This window comes from Hyperoodon ampullatus (genome assembly GCF_949752795.1).
Source record: "Hyperoodon ampullatus genome assembly, chromosome: 10".
Classification (NCBI taxonomy): domain Eukaryota; kingdom Metazoa; phylum Chordata; class Mammalia; order Artiodactyla; family Ziphiidae; genus Hyperoodon; species Hyperoodon ampullatus.
Genome location: NC_136923.1, coordinates 41,383,187 through 41,405,373, shown reverse-complemented (window position 1 = coordinate 41,405,373; position 22,187 = coordinate 41,383,187). Strand labels below are relative to the sequence as shown.

The window sequence follows — 22,187 nt, the reverse complement described above, 5'->3', positions numbered from 1 at the left end:
GCGCCAGGGGAGTCCCCTCATTGAGGTTTTGATATGCATTTCTCTAATAATTAGTTATGTTGAGCATCTTTTCATGTGTTTTTTGGCCATCTGTATGTCTTCTTTGGAGAAACGTCTATTTAGATCTTCTGCCCATTTTTTTTTTTTTTTTTTTTTGCGGTATGCGGGCCTCTCACTGTTGTGGCCTCTCCCATTGCGGACGCGCAGGCTCAGTGGCCACGGCTCACGGGACCAACCGCTCCGCGGCATGTGGGATCCTCCCAGACCGGGGCACGAACCCGTGTCCCCTGCATCGGCAGGCGGACTCTCAACCACTGCGCCACCAGGGAAGCCCTGCCCATTTTTTTGATTGGGTTGTCTGTTTTCTTGATATTGAGCTGCATGAGCTGGTTGTGTACTTTGGAGATTAATCCCTTGTTGGTTGCTTGACTTGCAAATATTTTCTCCCATTCTGAGGGTTGTCTTGTTGCTTTGTTTATGGTTTCCGTTTCTGTGCAAAAGCTTTTAAGTTTAACTAGATTCTATTTGTTTATTTTTGTGTTTATTTTCATTACTCTAGGAGGTGGATCAAAAAAGATCTTGCTGCAATTTATGTCAAAGAGTGTTCTTCCTATGTTTTCCTCTAAGAGTTTTATAGTGTCCAGCCTTACCTTTAGGTCTCCAATCCATTTTGAGTTTATTTTTGTGTGTGGTGTTAGGGAGTGTTCTAATTTCATTCTTTTACATGTAGCTGTACAGTTTTCCCAGCACCACTTATTGAACAGGCTGTTATTTTCTTCATTGTATATTCTTGTCTCCTTTGTCATAGATTAGGTGACCATAGGTGCGTGGGTTTATCTCTGGACTTTCTATTCTGTTCCAATGATCTATATTTCTGTTTTTGTGCCAGTACCATACTGGGTTTTTTTGTTTGTTTTTTTAACATCTTTATTGCAGTATGATTGCTTTACAATGGTGTGTTAGTTTCTGCTTCATAACAAAGTGAATCAGTTATACATAAACATATGTTCCCATATCTCTTCCCTCTTGCGTCTCCCTCCCTCCCACCCTCCCTATCCCACCCCTCTAGGTGGTCACAAAGCACCGAGTTGATCTCCCTGTGCTATGCGGCTGCTTCCCACTAGCTATCTATTTTACGTTTGGTAGTGTATATATGTCCATGCCACCCTCTCACTTTGTCACAGCTTAGCCTTCCCCCTCCCCATATCCTCAAGTCCATTCTCTAGTAGGTCTGTGTCTTTATTCCCGTCTTACCCCTAGCTTCTTCATGACTTTTTTTTTCTTAGATTCCATATATATGTGTTAGTGTACGGTATTTGGTTTTCTCTTTCTGACTTACTTCACTCTGTATGACAGACTCTAGGTCCATCCACCTCACTACAAATATCTCAATTTCGTTTCTTTTTATGGCTGAGTAATATTCCATTGTATATATGTGCCACATCTTCTTTATCCATTCATCCGATGATGGACAGTTAGGTTGCTTCCATGTCCTGGCTATTGTAAATAGAGCTGCAGTGAACATTGTGGTACATGACTCTTTTTGAATTATGGTTTTCTCAGGGTATATGCCCAGTAGTGGGATTGCTGGGTCGTATGGTAGTTCTATTTGTAGTTTTTTAAGGAACCTCCATACTGTTCTCCATAGTGGCTGTATCAATTTACATTCCCACCAACAGTGCAAGAGTGTTCCCTTTTCTCCACACCCTCTCCAGCATTTATTGTTTCTAGATTTTTTGATGATGGCCATTCTGACTGGTGTGAGATGATATCTCATTGTAGTTTTGATTTGCATTTCTCTAATGATTAATGACGTTGAGCATTCTTTCATGTGTTTGTTGGCAATCTGTATATCTTCTTTGGAGCAATGTCTATTTAGGTCTTCTGCCCATTTTTGGATTGGGTTGTTTGTTTTTTTGTTATAGAGCTGCATGAGCTGCTTGTAAATCTTGGAGATTAATCCTTTGTCAGTTGCTTCATTTGCAAATTTTTCCCCCATTCTGAGGGCTGTCTTTTCATCTTGTTTATGGATTCCTTTGCTGTGCAAAAGCTTTGAAGTTTCATTAGATCCCATTTGTTTATTTTTGTTTTTATTTCCATTTCTCTAGGAGCTGGGTCAAAAAGGATCTTGCTGTGATTTATGTCATAGAGTGTTCTGCCTATGTTTTCCTCTAAGAGTTTGATAGTGTCTGGCCTTACATTTAGGTCTTTAATCCATTTTGAGTTTATTTTTGTGTATGGTGTTAGGGAGTGTTCTAATTTCATACTTTTACATGTACCTGTCCAGTTTTCCCAGCACCACTTATTGAAGAGGCTGTCTATTCTCCACTGTATATTCTTGCCTCCTTTATCAAAGATAAGGTGACCATATTGCGTGGGTTTCTCTCTGGGCTTTCTATCCTGTTCCATTGATCTATATTTCTGTTTTTGTGCCAGTACCATACTGTCTTGATTACTGTAGCTTTGTAGTATAGTCTGAAGTCAGGAAGCCTGATTCCTCCAGCTCCATTTTTCTTTCTCAGGATTGCTTTGGCTATTCGAGGTCTTTTGTGTTTCCATACAAATTGCAAAATTTTTTGTTCTAATTCTGTGAAAAATGCCATTGGTAATTCGATAGGGATTGCACTGAATCTGTAGAATGCTTTGGGTAGTATAGTCATTTTCACAATATTGACTCTTCCAATCCAAGAACATGGTATATCCCTCCATCTGTTTGTGTCATGTTTGATTTCTCTCATCAGTATCTTATTTTCTGAGTACAGGTCTTTTGCCTCCTTAGGTAGGTTTATTCCTAGGTATTTTATTCTTTTTGTTGCAATGGTAAATGGGATTGTTTCCTTAATTACTCTTTCTGATCCTTTGTTGTTACTGTATAGAAATGCAACAGATTTCTGTGTATTAATTTTGTATCCTGCAACTTTACCAGATTCATTGATGAACTCTAGTAGTTTTCTGGTAGCATCTTTAGGATTTTCTATGTATAGTCTATCTTTATGATTTCTGACTACTCTAAGTACCTCATGTAAGTGGAACCATACAGTTATTTGTCTTTGTATGACTGGTTTATTTCACACAGTGGCTGTACCATTTTACATTCCCACCAACAGCTCACGAGGGTTCCAATTACTCCACATCCTTGCCAGCACTTGTTCTTTTCTTTTTTTTTTTTTATTACTAGCCATCCTAATGCGTGTAAGGTGGTATTTCATTGTAGTTTTGATTTGCATTTCTCTAATGATTAGTAATGTTGAGCATCGTTTCATGTGTTTACTGTCCATCTGTATATCTTCTTTGGAGAAATGTCTATTCAAATCCTTTGCCCATTTTTGAATTGGATTTTGTTTTCTGGTTGTTGAGTTTTAGGAATTCTCTGTATATTCTGGATATTAATCCCTTATCAGGCTGGAATTCTTGAAGGAGTTTAAAATGGTCCTGTGTTGGTAATGCCGCATGGCAAAAGCAGGTGCAAACTCTTTCAGGAGGAAAGTAATTTCAGCTTGTACATTCAGGACTCTTAGAGCTTAAGTTCAATCACATTTATGGTCAACTGAATTTCAACAAGGGTACCAGACAATTCAACGGAGAAAGAATCATTTTTTCAACAATTGGCACTGGGAAAACTGGATATCCACATGGAAAAGAATAAAGTTGGACCCCTGCCTCACATCATATGCCCCCTCCTCTGAGCCCAGAAGGGGTAGGCCTCTCTGTGGTCAGACAAGGAAGCTCCTGCATAGTGGTCACAGTCAAACAATGTCCGAGGCTGGGCTGCCTATGCCTACTTGACCCCACTCCATTCTCTCCCATAGAGCCCTGCCCTCCTACAGGTCTGGGCTTCCTTGATCCAGGACTGATCTGGGCTTCCCTTCAGGGGCCAGAGTTAATAAAGCTTGATGCTCACAGCATAAGGCTAAATGGCTGCCTGGATAAAGCCATCCTCTCTCCTGCTGAAGGAGTGGGCCCAGGCAACTAGGATGGGCAGGTGACCCTGCCCCAAGCCACAGCTGACTGAACCAAGAATGCACACTTAACCCAAGAAGAGTCAGTTAGGCTTCTCCCTCCAGAGAGACACAAAGTAAGTAGTCAGGTGATACTGGGCACTGGGGCTGTGAAGTCTTGGAAAATAAGGGCATGCCAGGGCCAAGGCTGGAGCTAGAAATTGAGAGGTGGGGAGGGGAGAACAGATAGATGAAGGATCAAACCTCAGGGAGAAGCTAAGGTCAGATCTGGAAGGAGAAAGGCCTGGAGGGAGAGGAGCCTGGGCCCTGCTTCCTACAGATGAGTTCTATGGCCTGCTAATCAAAGTGTGGCCTTGGACTAGCTGCATGGGCACCATCTGGGTACTTATTAAAAGTGAAGACCCTCAGATTCACCCTGGACCTGCTGCATCAGAATCTGCATTCTAACAAGACTCCTGGTGATGTATGTACACAGCACAGGGTGAGAGGTGCTACTATGGAACCTTCAAAATCTGTGTTAACAAACCCCTTCACTCAAGCTTCTTTGAGTGGGCTTTAGCTCCTCACAGCCATCAAAGGTCAGTGAAGGTATCAGTTTAACTATAAATGTAAAGAATGAACTCAGTCAGGAGAAGGGCTTTCTAACTATAACACAAAATCCAGAAGCCAAGAAAGACAAGACTGATAAACTTGATTTCATAAAAATCAGCAAAATAACTACAAAAAAAAGTAAGTAAAGCCAAAAGACAAATAGGGGGAAATATTTGCAACTCATATCATAAAGAGCTAATCTCCCCAATATATCAAGAGTTCCTATAAATTAATAAGAAAAATACCAACAACCAATAGAAAAATGGGCAAAAATATCAACAGGCAGTTTATAGGAAAAGAAATTAAAATGGCCCTTAAACATATGAAAAGAAGCTTGACTTTACTGATAATAAGAGAAATACAAATCAAGGCTAGACTGAGAGACCATTTTCACCTTTCACATTGGAAAAACCCAAAAAGCAGGATACTGCATCTTGCGGAGAGGCTGTGGGGAACTAGCATCGTGTATATGCTGCTGGGGGGTAGGGTGTGGGTGATGGGTTCAGCTCTAGGCAGGCAATTCGGCACCATCTATCAAAAGTACAAATGTCCTTTTGGCCAAGAAATTCACTCCTACAAACTTGCCTTTCACTCCTGTGTGAATTCACATTTGTACAAGGTTAATTATCACAGCAATGTTTGTCATAGTAAAGAAATGGAACCTCCTAAAATCCCTCAATATGAGATGCATTAAATGAATTCTGATAGATCCTTGCAACGGAGTACTACCATGCAGCTGTGAAAAAGAACACAGCAGCACCAACAGGTTGAAAGGGGACGATCTTCAGAATAGACTGTTAAGTGGAAAAAGCGAGATGCAGAACAATGTGCAGGAGGAACACTAGAAATAAGTGACAGCGGTTCCTTGCCAGAGGGGACTGGTGGGAGCTGGACTGATGGGGGACTGGGTATTAGTATTTTCGTGCTTTTTAATGCTTCAGTTGTATCATCCTATTGAAAATGTAAATGAATACCACAAAAATATTTTTAAAACAATGAGCTCACTTGGGCAGTCACCCCATGTGCCGCTGCCACCTGCCATATAAGAACTGCCTCTGGGCACAGAAAAGCACACAGCATACAGGCCTCCTGTGTTCTGGCTCCAGGCTGAGCCTCAGCAGAGCGGAGACCCTTTGTTCCAGCCCGCTCAGTGAGGAGAGTACCAGGCCATGTCTAGCTTTGCCTTGGCTGCCTGTGGTCCTCTGGTCCCCTGCCACCTGTGCACAGTCGCCTCCACTGGAGAGGTTCTCCCCAACAGGAAGTGGCCTCAGGGGAGCCCCAGGCCCTGTCCTGGCATGTTATTCACACATGGGCTGTCTTAGCACTCACCAGCCATGTCCAGGCCTGGCCAAAGTCTGTGGGACCCCTATTGGTTCCAGCCCAGCCCCAGGACTCTGGAGTTGGCAGAAGGTACCCACTGACTCTGGGTGACTCTGGATTTCCCTGGACTGGCTTATTCCTCCTCTGCCTCTCTACAGTGGGGAGTGTAATCCTGGGTGTCCTAGTAATGAGGTCCCTGAGGCCTTGCCTTCCTGGAGACATGAATCCCCCGAGTTACCTTCTGTTCTGTCTTGACTTTGGCATTGTAGAAGGAGACAGAATCAGGGCCCTCTGGCAGCATCGTCTGCTGCAGCCGGCTGAACCTGTCCTGGTCATCTTCTCCCTACAAGAGTCCCAACACAGCACAGTTCCTTCAGCCTGGCATTGTCAGGATCCACTCTGACAGGGCCTGTGGTGGGCATTAGGGCAGCCTCTCGCTGGGTCTGCAGACCTCCACCCAGGATAGCTCACAATCCCCCAGCCTCATGTTTTCCAGTGTCATCACGGACACCCTGTAACCGCCACCAGGGCAAGATGAGCCACTCAGGAAGGGGTGCAGCAGCATGTGGTGTTTTCTGTGTCCTCATCCTTGATAACAGGGGAGAGACCTGTACCTGCCCACCTGCCTGGGCCAGCTGTAGGAGAGGCTGGGAGCCGCCGGTACACTGCCAAGCTTGTGGAGAACAGAGGACAAGGGGCACTGCCCACTGCCCTGTGCTTGTCCACCATCCCCACCCCTGCCCTGTGCCACTCACCAGAGACACAATCCTGCTGAGAGGCATCATGCCTGGACGGATACTGCCACCTGGCTTCAGTGCCGCCTGCAGGTCCTCAGGGACAAAGAAGGACTCATTGTACCAGATGTCAAATTCTGCAGGGAGACAGGGAGATGGCACTGTGAGGGTGGGGAGTCCCTGAGGAAGCAGGTCAAGGCTGTGTGTGTCTGTCTGTCTTGTACTTGTCACAGCTCACCCTCTCTTCACTTCCTGCTCCAGGGCCTCACCCTTTCCCATCTCCATCTCCTGCCCTCAGAATCCTGGAAACACACATCTAAAGCCCCGTCCAGGGACTTCCCTGGCAGTCCAGTGGTTAAGACCCCAATGCAGGCTTTGATCCCTGCAGCAGGAACTAGGGGAACTAGGATCCCGCATGTCCCAGGGCACAGCCAAAAAAAAAGTCCTGTCCAGCCCCTGCCTCTGCCAGAGAAAAGTTCTGAAGCCACTTCTAGAACCCAGACGGTAGCCCTGCCCTGTGCCTCCTGGAACCCCAGGTGGCCACCCAACCTTCCCAAATGGCACACCCGTGAGCAGGCGATGTCGACACTGATCCACCAGGTGCTGGCAGTACTCGATCTCAGCCCTGAGGTCCTGTAGGTCCTGATACTCTGTCCGGTACTGCTTCTTGAGGTCTTTAAGCTTCAAGATCAGCAGGAATTCCTCCTCATCAATGATCATCAGCCCCTTGTTCTCATACTCGCCTGCAAGGGGAAGGAGGAGGTTAGGGAATGAGGTGCCCACCTGAGGTGGTCAGAAAGAGGGGAGAGTGCTGGCAAAGCATGAAGACAGGACCTGGGAAGGGCTGGGGTGCAGCATGGAGGTGGACAAGGCATGAGAAGGCCAGGCTACTAGGATATGTCTCACAGGGAGAGGGAGCTCAGGTCAGAGGACCACACTGGCATTTTTAGGACAAACATGAGGGGTGGGCAGAGGAAAGGGTAGAGATGGCCCATGTTCCACGATTATTTTGACCTTAAACCCCACTAGCCAAAGATATCCAGTAAATACCTCTATTATACAGGTGTTTACTTTTATAAATTATGTAAACAAGCTGCCCCCACCGGCTAGTACCACAGGGCAGTTGGGCAGGGTTCCTTATTAATAACAGATGTAAACCCACATTTCAAATTGTCTTCTTGACGATTTCAGCATTCGCCGGCTACCTTCTTGTCAGAGGCCATCAGACATCTTGTCGAATGGCTGTCAGAGGGCTCCAGGAGGAGAGGGGTCAGTTGTGCTATTAGTCATCTCCTCCACTCACTGTCTCTTTGTATGGACCTTTTAAGGTCTGTCAGTGTGATGAAGGTTGTTAGGTTAAGACAAAATAACGATATCTGTGGAGCCACTCACCTGGCTGTCTACTGCTCATAGCACCTTGAAAGTTCAGCAAAGGCGTCATGTCAACACCGAGCCCAAGGACCCCTGGAGAGTGAGTCCTGTGTGTGACCGAGGTGTGTGGCCAGGGTGCACGAGGCAGTCCCCAGGTACCGGAGGAAAGCATTAGCACTTCCGCTGATGTTTACAGGGAAGAAGTGAGGCACACGAAGTGTCACTGACACCATTCATGGAGAGGCAAGGGTTCCAATTCAAGGTGTTTGCAGTGGCGGGGGGAGTGGTGTCCAGGGTAGCCCTCACCTTCAGTGCAGAGCAACCTGGTTTGCATGCCGTGGGCCTGATGTGGTCACTTTGATACAGACAAATCCGTCAATCACAGAGTAGAGTCTTTAGAGCACTCTGTTGACATGGGGAGTGACAACATCTTTTGTACTACCCAGAGGTTCTCTGATTATCTCCACAGAAAACACTTATGAGAGCTGAACTTAAGATGATTTTTCTTTTTCTTTTTTTTTTTTCACAAAAGACTAATTAATGTCTCAAATTCAGTGACTGTTCTGGGCTGATAAGTGGCTGTCAGTCAAGGTACCTAGAAAATATTTTTAAAAATGAATTTACTCGATGTGTTCCCTTAAGATAAAGGTATTTTACTTGCTATTTTAACAACCAATGGGAAAACAACTGCTTTCGGGGGGAAAGAGCAAAAATGTTTTTTGATACTGATAAAAGTTTAAATATTTTAAAATATTGTTTATTTCTTCTTCATCCCATGCTTTAAAAATGTCCATTTTCAGGTATATTGAGCAGTAAGTGATATATCAGCATAGCATACATATATATTATTTAAAATATGTAAATATATAATAAGGGGTTGCATATTCAAAGGAGGTGTGGGGGGACTTCCCTGGTGGCACAGTGGTTAAGACTCCACGCTCCCAATGCAGGGGGCCCGGGTTCCATCCCTGGTCAGGGAACTAGATCCCAAATGCATGCCACAACTAAGAGTTCGCATGCCACAACTAAGGAGCCCACGTGCCACAACTAAGGAGCCCTGGAGCTGCAATCAAGGAGCCCACCTGCCACAGCTAAAAACTGGCACGACCAAATAAATAAATATATAAATATTTGGAAGAAAAAAAAGGTGTAGGCAGAAGGCACAGAGAAGTGCTTGTTGGTCCTGCAAGGCCTTCACTCTAGAGGTTCTGGGTGGGGGCATGTCTGGAGCCATCATCACCCACCTTCCCCTACTTCCCAAACCCATGGAGGGCTTTGCCCTCTAGAACAGTGTGTTACGCTTGGTCCGTAGGGTATGAGCAAAGTAGCCCCAAGAATTTGGAAATAAAGTTGCCCTCTGAGAAATAAGTGAGTAAAATGCAACCTCTGTGAGTGAGATGATCCCCCTGACCTGCAGAAAACCAAGTGCCACCTGGAGATGCCCAGGTGATCAGTGAGATCATTCAAGAAGGCTGGCCTAGCATAGGGTTGCGATTTAGCAAGGGAAAGCCCAGTAACCAGTTGTGTGCCCTGCCTGTGAACAAGAGTGTGGCCTCTGAACCACCAGCCTCAGTGTTGGGATGGTTACCCATTAAAATGCAGGTTCTGGGCCCTGCTCCAGATTTCCTGAGTCAGAGCCACTGATTGCAGCCTAGGAATCTGCACTTGACCAGCCCTTCCAAATGAGTCCTCTGCTTACTCAAGCTTGAGGGTTCTTGGTGCACATTGAAGGTATGGGCAGTGTCTGCCACTGGGACAAGGGCACCAGGTCAGGGTAACCAGGTGAGCACTCTCCCCACTCCCCACACAGAGGTCCCTGCTCGTTGAGCCTGAGGGCTTCCCGCACCACCTGCCTTAAGAGATGAGACTTTGCTAGGCCAGTTTGTTGCGGGGTTGGCATGAGGAATGGTCTTAGTGACAGTGAACCACTTGGCCCTTGGTATCCACATTCTCATTCCCTCCTCAGTTTCTCATGTCTTGACTAGCACCCCTACCCCAATCAGACCACTGTGGTCAGTGAGGAGACAACACCAGGACCCATGGACCTTGTGGTGGTCGCCAGCCACCCATCTCCCTGGGGAAGTGTCTACAAGACCAACATTCTGTCCCTCCATGGGCAGAAGCACATATCAGATGGAAGGTCCAGCACTTAGATCTGAGATAATGCAAGAAAGGGGACTTGCAGGCAGAAGCTAGCTGACAGGGAAGGACTCTGTGGTTCCCCAGGGCTGACTAGAGCCAAGTGATGACCCAGGGATGAAGCCTGCACCCCAACATCCCCTGCTGGCCGCCTACCAACTCAGTCCTCCAGTGCCCAAGTCTGCCCCATCCCGAGCAGGATGACTCAGATGCCACTGTCCCCCAACTATCTTCCCATCACCTTTACCTTGCTTCTCTCGTAGTGACTTATGGAAATTTAGTGCCTCCTTGGTCATGTCGATCTCCCGCTTGATGGCATTGATGCGCTGTGTGGTCTCGCTGGCCCTTTTCCTCCGCTCGTTCAAAATGGATTTGTTTTCTTTGAAGATGCGGTTGATCTCACTACCCCGTTCATTCTTAAAGTCCTCAAAGGCCACAGGCTTGGCGGGTGGGGTGCTGGGCCTGAAGATGGAGGGGAAGGAGGAGGGAGAAATGGGGCAGCTGTCTTGGAGCCACCGGGCACTTCACCTTTCTTCCCTGGAGCTTCCGTAAGCAGGAGGTCAGAATTCCTGGGCACCACCTACCCCAGATGGGAGCTAAACTGTGTAGGAATCATTCTCTCGTCTCGTTTTACTGAGCACACAAGGGCACGTGACTGTTGCAGAAAATGAGGAAAGTAAGGAAAAGTTACCCAAAAAACCCCCCAAAATACCACTCATTACCTATTGGCAACCACACTTTGGTGTATCTCCTTCATTTCTTTGATAACTGTTTTAATATTTGGAGTCATGCAATATATATAATTTTACATCTTACTTTTTTCACAGAAGCATTCTTTCATGCTATTAAAAACTCTTTGAGAACTCTAGTTAATAAGATGTAAGATGAAGTGCTGGGCAGGGGAAAGTAGATTGTCTGCAACGTACTTTGAAATCCATTTTTTAAAAAAAGATGGATGGAAGGATGGAGAGAAAGACACATGATGAAATACTATAGTAACATTAACGGTAGAATCAAGAGGGTGTTCACTATACAATTCTTCCAACTTCTCTGAATGTTTGGAATTTTTTCCCCAGGGTGGGGAAAAATTCTTCATGTACATCTTTGTACATTTCAAGGGCAGAGAAAATAATTCACTTAGTGCCCTTTCCCTAATGTCAACTATTGAAGGTGTTACCAAAAATTTTTTATTTTGCTTTTTAAATTAATGACACAATCTTTTTGTATAAATCTTTGTCTACATCTCTAAATAGTTCCTCAGGATAGATTCCTAAAAACTCAATCACTGACTCACCACGGAGAGGAACTGGGTGGCTGGAGGAAGGGTCTCATACCTGAGAATTTTGTATCTTTTGAATATATTACTTATTCAAAATAGGCAAATTTAATTATTTAAATAATTGCTATTTGGAGGGTCTAAAATGATTCCGTGTATAATTGTGTATCTTGGATGACTCCTGAGGTTGAACCATTTTGCACGTGTATAAGCCATCATATTTCTTCTTTTTTGGACTGTGCTCCTAGTCTTTGCCTATTACCCCCATTTTATTTCTCTTCTATCTGCAGGCGCTCTTTCCTTGTCATGCTCTGATTTTGTATGATCTGGTGCAGGAGTTACCGTTAGATGGTCACCTGGGTGGGCGTAATTCCTCCTTTGGGGATTCCGAGGCAAGGGGCTCAATACTGGAGGTCTCCCGGTCCTGCAGAAGCATGTCTTTGACATCTCCATCCTTGGAGGATGGGGTCAACTGGGTCTTGGAGGTGGAAGCATCCAAGTCCTTGCCACTCACAGGGCTGCTGGCACCCTCCTTTCTTGCCAAGGAGCTGGAAGGAGAAGGCAGGGAGACCCCAGGCTCAGTGTCTCTGATGCTGAGGGGAGTAATCTTGCTCAGCACTTATACACCAGAAGCCCCAGCCCGCTCAGCTCCTATCTTGAACATAAACCCAGGCCAAAGGGCAAAGAGTACAACCCTAAGCCATGCAGATGGGGCGGAAGAGGAGAGAATTTCTCTCCCTTTTATCAGAACAAGAAGTCCTCCTTCCAGCAGTTTCAGCAGGAGACACCTGGGAAGAATGGGCAGTCTCCAGTTTGGAAGCATAAGGACCTTTGGGGTGGGCCACAGGCTTTAAGGAGCATCATGCCTGCTGAGGTATTAGTCACACAGGCATCCCTGGGAAGGAGTAGCAGATCCCCCACCCAGGGTGCGTCTGTCTGCGGACCAACAGTAAAGAGAGACACGTCTGCCCCGCTGCTCTGATCAGTCCACGACTTGCTCTCCCACCTCTGTCAGTGCCCACACCAGCTCCCCAGAAAGTAGCTATCCTCCCTCTCCAACTGATGGCACCTGGGGTGTTCCCTCCCAGAGAGGTACATGTGAGCAGGACTGAACTAAAGGGAGGATATACATGGCTCCTTCCACTGTTTCCTTCTCTTTTCTTCTTGCAACAGATGTGGCTTGGGGGAACCAAGCCTTGATCCATTTGTTACTGCACTAATTACCCAACGGCAGAACAGAGAGGGTGGGGGTGTGACCTCCCTTCCTGAAGAGGCAGGAGGAGGCCAGGGCATCCTCCTACCCAACTCCAGTACTGCATGTGACAGTTTTCTACAATCAGCTCTGGCCCGTGTCCTTTTACAAGTGATAATAATGGTAACAACATATTTGTATTGAGGTCTTCCAGGGACAGGGATTGCATTTACTCACTTATCCTCAAAACCACCCCAGTGACTAATGCTATTATTATTATTATTCCCATCTTAGGGATGAGGGAACAGAGGCAGAGAGGCTCTTACACCTCACAGAGGTGACCCCCTTGGGTGAAAGAACTACTGAGCAGAGAGGTGAGCCCAGGAGTTACCTCCAGAGCGTGTGCTTTGTCCACCACGACACAGCACTTCCCAGCGAGGCTGGTTCATTAAGGGAACCTTGACACCCTCCATCTACAAACGAGTCTTGCCTGAAAGGTGAGCTGGAGTTTTTAGGTGATGTGGGTGCCAATTAGCTGGGTCACAGAAGGAACCTGGTGGTGGGGGCTGGGTTTCCACATGAAGTACTGGAGGGCGAGTGCCAGCCTGGCTTCTCACTTCCACTCTACCGCACCTTAGCAATGTGACCTTGGAATGAATTCCCCTCTCTGAGCCTTGGTTTTCTCAGTTAAAATGGAGACATGAACTCCCACCTCGTGGAACTGCTGTGAGGATGACAGGTGACCAGCCCCAGCCTAGGCCCCAGAGATGCTGCTGGTATTGGCAGGAGAGGTATCCATTGTGACCACCCCATAACTAAGATACCAGGGGAAGGGAGGGACAGCTTATGTCCTCCCTTTCACCAGCCAAGGAGGGCCAGGTGCTGATCAGCTGGAGCAGCAGGAAGGTCATTCACCTGAGCTGCTCTTTGAACATCTTCTTGGACTTGGATTTCTTCCCGGGTCTGGTAGAGAAAGGGGCGACTCCGAGTCCAAAGCCTTGTCCGTCAGGCTCGCCCACTAGGTGGCCGTCAACGTCCATGAGCCCTGCCTGGACAGAGGCCAGTTGCAGGTCTGTGGTTAGATTAAGGGTTCAGGCTCCCTGGGGAACCAGGCGTATATGGACCAAAGGTGGACATGTTCATCCCACACACCGAGATGTGGCTCCTGCTGATGTCACTTCAGGCTGTCCCCAGCAGAGCTGTCTCTGACCACCCTACCCAATGTCCACTTCCTACATCAACTCCTCTCATGGTCTGGTGTCTCATTCCATATGCTGAGGCTCTTGGGGCCCGTTTCCAACCTAACTCTGGGAATTGGTCTTGTTTACTACTAGCCACATCTCCATTTTATGGAGAACATTTTGAACTCATATGTGGTTTACTCCTGCCTGGATCACCCCATGCTCATGCTGGTGTTACCTTTATCTGTCGCAACCCTAGATCTGCTTTAATGCAAGACACTCACTGTCTCTGGAAAGATCTGGGGATGGAAAAATCTGATGTGAGTCTTGTCGGCAAGAGGCAATTGTGCTTACCTTCTGGACAGCAGAGATGGCTGCAAAGTCATTCTTGTCTATGAGGGTGTACTTCCTGCGCAAAGTGGACTCCACTTCCTGTTCCTGTTGGCTTGGGAGAGAGAGTGAAAGAACCCCTCACAGCTGGGGCCATGCTGAACCCACTGGGGCGAGCACCAAGTACTGGAGTTAGAAGTCGTTTGTGTGTGGCCCCTGCGACAGAGCCATATCCTCATCATGAACCAGACCAGACCAAAAACGCTCATTCCCCTGCTCCCCACTCCCCAGTGCGTGTACCCATTGTCCGGCCCCCAAATCTGCAGGGGCCACCTTATGTGCCAAGCACAACTGCTCTAAGATGACCTTTAACAAGGACCATAAGCCTGCCTCGGCACCATGCTTTCCCACCTGTCTGTCTCTAACAGGCCCTTCAAAATCACATACCCATCTTCTGTGATACCATCCAGCATCAGCCAGTCAGGCTACAGGTATGTCTGTACCCAAATAAACCACAAATCCCTCCTGAGGTGGGGAGGGGGGTGTGGGGAGTATCAAAGTGTCCTGCTCCGGCCATCTTCAGGGCTGGCACTCCATAAGGACCTCCTGTCCAATTAATAAACTCAGGAAACCGGAGACCACCTCGTTTCTGAGTAGCCCTTGAATGGAGGGCTGTCCTCCCCACTTCCCCCAGGGGAAGGGAAGGGCAGGAGGATATAAGAGCTCAGGGGCAGAGGCTGTCGGGGACACCCAGGGCCTGCCATACCCAGAGGCCTCTGATCTGGCTCCTCACACACCAGAGAGAAGGCAGTGCACTTGGAGACCGGCATCCATACCATGGGAAATGAAAATGGCAGCCTGACGTAGCAATGGGGTGGATGGGGTGGGACCCTTACCTCAGAACCACCCGGAACTGGTTGAACACCTCCTGGATCTGTCTGAGGTTGATTATCTGGAGGCAAGAGAACAAGGCAGAGGTTAGACCAAGCGCACCATGGGACCAAGGCTGTGTCTGTGTTAGTAGAGAAACCAGGACCCCTTGGCTAACCCGTGGACCATCTGTCTCAAGAATGGGACATCTGGGACTTCCCTGGTAGCACAGCGGTTAAGAATCCACCTGCCAACGCAGGGGACATGGGTTTGATCCCTGGTCCGGGAAGATCCCACATGCCGCAGAGCAAGTAGGCCTGTGTGCCACAACTACTGAGCCTGCACTCTAGAGCCCGTGAGCCACAACTGCTAAAGCCTGCACGCCTAGAGCCCGTGCTCCTCAACAAGAGAAGCCACAGCAATGAGAAGCCCGCACACCATGATGAAGAGTAACCCCTGCTCACTGCAACTAGAGAAAGCCTGTGCACAGCAACGAAGACCCAACGCAGCCATAAATAAATAAATAAATAAATATTTAAAAAGAGGGCTTCTCTGGTGGCGCAGTGGTTGAGAGTCCACCTGCCGATGCAGGGGACACGGGTTCGTGCCCCGGTCCGGGAAGATCCCACATGCTGCGGAGCGGCTGGGCCCGTGAGCCATGGCCACTGAGCCTGCGCGTCTGGAGCCTGTGCTCCGCGATGGGAGAGGCCCGCGTACCAAAAAAAAAAAAAACAACAACGAATTGGACATCTGCCAACACCCTCTCAGGAAAGTGGCGGTCCAGCCCTCCTCAAGAACAGAGAAACACCTGATTAGTAGTTGTAAAACTATTTACTGCGACTATGAAAATCACCTTTTCTGAGTGAAGACCTCTATAAAATTAAAATGACTCTAGTTCTTGAGAATACTAAGAAAACATTTAAATAAAATTTATTGTCCTCAGCTCTCTCCTGCAAAAGGTTCCATTACAAACTTTTCTGTGTGGGCACAGACACACTCACCTGTGGCTGGAGGAAGGCCATCAGCCTCCCTCTTGAGCCTATAGCCCACCAGCATTACCCTCGATGCCTTGGTCAGTCTGGGGCTGCCCTTATTAGGAAGACCAGAGCAGCCTGCCCCTCAGTTGTCCCAGGCTTGCCTCTGGCAGCTGCTCACAGTAACAGGTCAGGCGAGGTTCTGCCCATGAGCTCCCTGATAAGAGGTCTGCCAGCTTGTGCTATAAAAACAATGCATCTTTCCCTGTGTGGCTGCTGTCTCCTCCTCCTTGGCCCACTCCAGCATGGGCCCTGGGGGGTCTGCCTTGTAGACAACCAGCATGACTGTCATCCTTTAATGCCCTCACTCTGTCTGGCACAGTCAAGCCCCTGAGGTGCTGCATCTCAGTTCATCCCAGCTCGGTTTCCCTCCCCACCACACAGTACAGGTGAGGCCACCAGAGTACACAAGCTTGAGCATTTTCCTGAGGTCACTCAGCAAGGAGATAGCTGAGCTGAGATTCGATCCAGGGCAGCCTAGCTCCAGGGTCCACACTTGTGCCCCCAGTGATGGACCACCTCCTGTGTATTCAAGGCTGTTTAAGGCTGTCAGCCACTCTGTGGGTCACCCCCTGCAACCCTAAACATGGATGCCGAGACCCTGAGGTGGGCTAAAGGGCCCTGAGGCCAGGAGTCCAGCACCACCTACCCTACACCCCCTGTACCCTCTCAGTGTGAGGTTACAAGGCTAGCATAGCACGCATCGGGGTGTGGCCAGGAGATGGAGGCCGGGGCCAGCTGGACACGGTGGTCCTGAGGGGCTCCTTACGTCAATCTCGTCCAGCGTTCCCTCCAGGTACCTCCGCACCTGGGAGTTGATCTCGGCAATTTGAATTTCATCCATGGGGTCATAGTTAACGAGGGTACGGTTGGCCTTGGAGGAGGAAAAGGAACATATTGTTAAGCTCCAAGCACCCGAGCCCAAGTGGGGTGGCAGGGACCATTCTGAGAACCAAAGTGGGGAAGTTGGGCACAGACCCTGGCCGCCCAATCCAGCTCCATTCCCTTCATCACCACGTCCTGGCAAGGAGGGCCTGACTCACAGGCCAGGTGTTCATGTCAGCAAGGGACAACCAGGTAGGGCGGGGAAGGAAAGGGTGCCCAACAGGGGGCCTGCTACTCCAAACAAGGGGATTCTGCTGACTGAGTCTCAGCAGACTCTGTAGAATGAGGGCCACAGGACGGAGGGGGCAGCCTCTGCCTTGAGGCTCCTCTGAACCATGAGCATTAGCTCAGACAGGCTACTGGAGGACTCCTGCCCCCACCCCCTACCTTCATGGCTCCCTGCTGCTGTTCCCACCCGACCATCCAGCCTTGGTCAGGGGCCACCTCTCCTGACCTTGACCCATCATGCTGTCTGCCCCTGTACCCCTGCCAGGCCTCTGGCCCCTGCCCCTCATCCCCCCTGCCTACTGCCTGACCATCTGACACCCCTGTCCACATCTTCTTGTTTGTCCAGTGTCCCTGCCTACCAGACATTCCTGGTCTCCCAGCACTTCTGCCCCACCCCCGAGTCTCTCTACTCGGCCCCTGACCCATATGGCCCCCTGTCCACCCAGTCCCTCTGCCCACCCAACCGGCTTTGCTCATCCAGCATCCCTGCCCTGACCCTTTGCCCCCTCCCAACCTAGCCCTTCTGCCCACCTGGTACCCTGACCCTAGTCCCTCTAGCATTCTGGCAACCACGCCCCACCACCACCTCTAGCCCCTTACCAGGCTGTCATGGATGGCTAGTTCCTGCTTGAGCAGTGCCAGCTCCTTCTCCAGGTTCTTGACCATTTGCTGCCAGGGAAACATATTGTGGGGTCGGGGGCGGGGTGAGGGGGAAAGCAGGGAGGACAGTCAGAGAAGCCACCCTGCCTCTTCCATATAAAGCCTATAATTCCCCACCCGTGCCTGGACATCCTGGCTCTTCCAGGTAATCCATGGGGTGTGATCTCAGCATCTGGATGATTCCCTCCCCACTGGTGACTTTTCCCCAACTGGGTGACTTTAGGGTTTGAGGGGGTCTCAGCAGTCCTCTGGTCTCTGCCTCTTACTGCAGAGGAGACTGAGAACAGAGTGAGCACAGGCACCCCTAGGGCCACCTCAAACCCTGACTCCCAGGAGCTCCAGGATACTCCAGTCCAACAGGGTAATGGCCCTCTCAGTGCAGCCCATGCCTCCAGGATGCATTGACCCTCATCCTTCCCAACCACTACACAAAGCATTACCATTCCCCACTGATAATCAGGTATGCCACCTCCAATTTATTGCTGCTACAAAAAATGCTGCAAAACATCTTTGCACTTACATCTTTGTGTACGAGAACACAGTGATGTATGAGCTCTATGTGATCTGCCCCATTACTTCTTTTCTACTCTTTTCTCCCTGCTCACTCCATTCCCACCAAATGGGCACATTCCTGCCTCTGCATTGTCTGTCCCCTCTGCCTGGGACACTCTTCTCCCAGGTATTTCCATGGCTCACCTCCCTCAAGTCTTTGTTCAAAAGCTTCTAAATTAGGCGCATCTCTATCACCCCATGTAAAACTGCAATCCCCTCCCCACCCTCACACCACTCTTTTAAAAAATCTTGCTCTACTTTTCTTTCATAGAACATACCCTAGAGCAGTCTTGTCTAATAGAACTTGCTGTAATGATGAAAATGTTCTGTGTTTGTGCTGCAAGCCACATAAAGCTGTTGAACACTTAAAATGTGACTGGTGGGACCAAGTAAGTGAATTTTTAATTTTATTTAATTTTAGTGATTTCAGGGGACTTCCCTGGTGGTCCAGTGGTTAAGACTCCGCACTTCCACTGCAGTGGGCACAAGTTCGATCCCTGGTTGGGGAATTAGGATCCCACATGCCGTGTAGCACAGCCGAAAAAAAAATTTTTTTTTACTGATTTCAGTAGCCACATGTGAGTAGTGGCTACTGTATTGGACAGTGAAGCTCTACAACTTACCTATTTTGGTTTTAAGAAAAATTATATATATTTAAGGTGTACAACATGATGTGTTTTTTGTTTGTTTGTTTGTTTGTTTGTTTTGCAGTACACGGGCCCCTCACTGTTGTGGCCTCTCCCATTGCAGAGCACAGGCTCCGGACGCGCAGGCTCAGCGGCCATGGCTCACGGGCCCAGCCGCTCCGCGGCATGTGGGATCTTCCTGGACTGGGGCATGAACCCGTGTCCCCTGCATCGGCAGGTGGACTCTCAACCACTTCGCCACCAGGGAAGCCCTACAACATGATGTTTTGATATACATGTACACAGTGAAATGATTACTACAGTCAAGCTATTAACATATCCACTAGTTACCATTTTTTGTGTGTGTGGTATGAGCATCTGAGATCTGCTTTCCTAGCAAATTTTCAGTATACAATACACTACTATTAATTATAGTCACCATGCTATATATTAGGTCCCCAGAACTAATTCATCTTAGAACTAAAAATATGTACCCTTTGACCAACATCTCCCCATTTCTCAGCCTGCCCCCACCCCACTCCTGGTAATCACTGCTCTATGTCTGCTTCTATGAATTTGACTTTGTTAGGTTCCACATATAAATGAGCTCATGCAGTATTTTTCTTTCTGTGTCTGGCTTATTTCACTTAGCATAATGTCCTCTAGGTTCATCCATGTTGTCGTAAATAGCAAATCTAGAAATGACTGATTTCTTATGTTTATTATATCTATCTCTCCCTCCCCCAGCAGACTGTCAGCTCTTCAAAGACAGAGATTTGTGTTTCTGTTGGTACACTGATACATCCCAAGTGCTTCAAAAAGTGCCTGGCACATAGTAAGTACTCCAGAAATTTTAGCTGAATGAATAAATGATACATTTCTAGAAGCAGAATTGCTAAGTCATTTTACATTTGATAGATATTGTCCTAGTGTTTTTCATATAAGAATCACAAGGGACTTCATGCTGAGAACCTTCACTGTGAACAACAGGGCTTCCTTTAGTTGTCAAAAAATGGCCACTGGAGGGAGCCCCTGACAGCTGGTTCTCAGGACTGGTGACCAAAGCTGTGACCAGTCTGTAACAAGGGGTCCTGGTGGCTCAGTGGCAAATCAGGGCACAAAGCCTGAACTCAAGACACATGACCAGGGTCCAGATTCTGACTCTGCCCCTCTGGGCATCCTCAAGATGGTCCTTCAGGTGGACTCCCTGTGAGGTGAACGGGAGAGGACTGGTGGCCGGCCCCTACTCATCTCCATCCCTTCCTCTCAGCTGAGGGATCTCAGCTCTAGAAAGTGCACTATGCCCAGCTAGGAAAAGTCTGGCTGAGCTGCTGGCGACCTCCAGCTGGATGACTCTGTCCAGTGTGGCATGAGGAGCCAGGTTAGACCTCTGGGCCAATCAGGTGATGGTGGAAATGAGCCATCTGCTCCCACGGGTCACCAGCCTCTATGCTGCACCCTGACAGTATGGAAGCCATTTCTCCTACTACCTGGCAGGCTTAGTGGCCTCTAACTTGCCCTCTTCTACTGACTGGAAAGAAGCTGCTTGGAAATAGGGCTGAAGCAGAAGACCACACAGAATAGGGTCTGGCAGCACCTCCTGGCTGACCAACTCCCTTATAAGAAACAGGGGCATTTTCTGGATGGAAAAAAAATGCCTCAGAGACAGTACAGACCCATGTAAGATCCTTGATGGCTAGGTGTTTCCATCATAAATGTAATGAGGATAATTCAGAGAGTTCTGCTTAAGTCCACGCCAGGTTGTGAGCAGCTATCAGCCTAAGAAGTTTCCCTATTTTGACCCCACGGCAGCGTGCAGGTGTGCTTCCTCTTGGCAGAGTAGGGTACCCCAAGTCTCTCTGCTGTCTGTTTATGCCTGTGGCTCACAACCCTTACACCACCTCACAGAATCACAGAATGACACAGTGGGAGGGTTGCTGGAAGTCATCAGTCCAACCTCCTAGTTCACAGATGAATATCCTGAGGCTCAGAGCCTGAGCAACTCACCACAGAGAGCTGGTAGCAGAGGTGGATCAGGAACTCAGTCTACCACCTTCCAGCCAGCCCCACCAACCAAGGAAACTCTACAGAAGCTATTCCACCCCCTTGAAAACAGGTGTCAGTACTGAAAATGGTGCTGGAAACCTGGGAATACTGGCTACAGTCTAGGAAAGGCAACAACCAAAATAATTTTCCAGGTCTCTCTCGAGAACTCATACATATAAAGGAAAATGCTTATCATAAAGATTATAAACACATTTGCATTTGGTGACATGGCAACTTGGCTGTCCAGGAACAACAGTGCAGATTTCAGAACAGGAATTACATTAAAATGAAAGTCCTCACTGCCAGGTGCAACGCCCACTCAGCCAGGTTCACAGGTGGTAATGTGGTAGTCCTAAGCTAAGAGAGCACCAAATAAGAAAATAAGAAAAATAAATAAGAAAAGCTCCAAGCTACAGAAAAGCATAGAAAATAATGCCATGAAACCTTGGGAAGACCACCCTAAAATCTGACTTTAACAGCATGCCACCATGTTGGCTTCAGGTGTTTTTGTTTTTTTAAGAAATAAAACATTTCAGATAAATGTGAAGCCCCTGGCTACCCCACTCCAAATTCATTCCCCACCCTGACATCCAGAAGGAACCTCTGCTCAGTTTGGTCTTTTCACTCCCATACATTTTTTCTTTGTACACACATCTATCCACTAATGATGATCAGCATTGCTTCGTATGTTCTTATACTTGGTATAAACGAGAGATGCCACCATTCAATCCCCAAGTTGTTTTCTCACTAGAGATTATCCATGCTCGCAGCTCACTGACTCCCTCCCTCTGCAACCTACTTAGCTACTTTTCTGTTAAAGGCTATTAATCATGTTCCTAACTTTTCACCATTACAACAAGCAGTGCAGCACCATCTTCTATAAGTCTCTTTATGTGCATATGTGAGAATGCTGCTAGACTATATACCTAGAAGTGATACTGCTGGTCTACAGAAGTGACTATAGTGCTAGCTAACATTTCCTGAGCATTTACTCCATGACAGCACTGTGCTAAAAGATTCCTACCCATTATCTTGTTCTTCACATCTCTTTGAGAGTGAACTCTGTTACTCCTGCCTTAGAAAGAATAAGTATCTCGCTGAGGTTATACAGCTGACGAAGGAAAGAGTAGGCTGCTGAACCAGGATAGCCCAACGCAGGGGCCAGCGTTCTTAACTACTGTGCCCCTCATTCT

The 22,187-nt window shown here is 48.0% G+C and overlaps 1 protein-coding gene across 3 annotated transcripts in view; it reads right to left on the bottom strand.

The window, feature by feature from the left end:
* KIF9 (kinesin family member 9) overlaps positions 1-22,187 on the bottom strand; it is a 48,262-nt gene that overhangs the window by 2,686 nt on the left and 23,389 nt on the right. For 2 of the 3 annotated variants that reach the window (XM_079712285.1, XM_079712283.1), the window contains exons 11-20: positions 17,711-17,779; positions 16,767-16,871; positions 14,990-15,045; positions 14,118-14,208; positions 13,498-13,631; positions 11,747-11,938; positions 10,362-10,576; positions 7,171-7,347; positions 6,626-6,741; positions 6,109-6,213 (exon numbers count right to left, since the gene is read on the bottom strand). In XM_079712285.1, coding sequence (XP_079568411.1) covers positions 6,109-6,213; positions 6,626-6,741; positions 7,171-7,347; positions 10,362-10,576; positions 11,747-11,938; positions 13,498-13,631; positions 14,118-14,208; positions 14,990-15,045; positions 16,767-16,871; positions 17,711-17,779 — 1,260 coding nt within the window. The remainder of the gene's footprint in view (positions 1-6,108; positions 6,214-6,625; positions 6,742-7,170; positions 7,348-10,361; positions 10,577-11,746; positions 11,939-13,497; positions 13,632-14,117; positions 14,209-14,989; positions 15,046-16,766; positions 16,872-17,710; positions 17,780-22,187) is intronic. The other variant, XM_079712284.1, reaches the window with a different exon arrangement.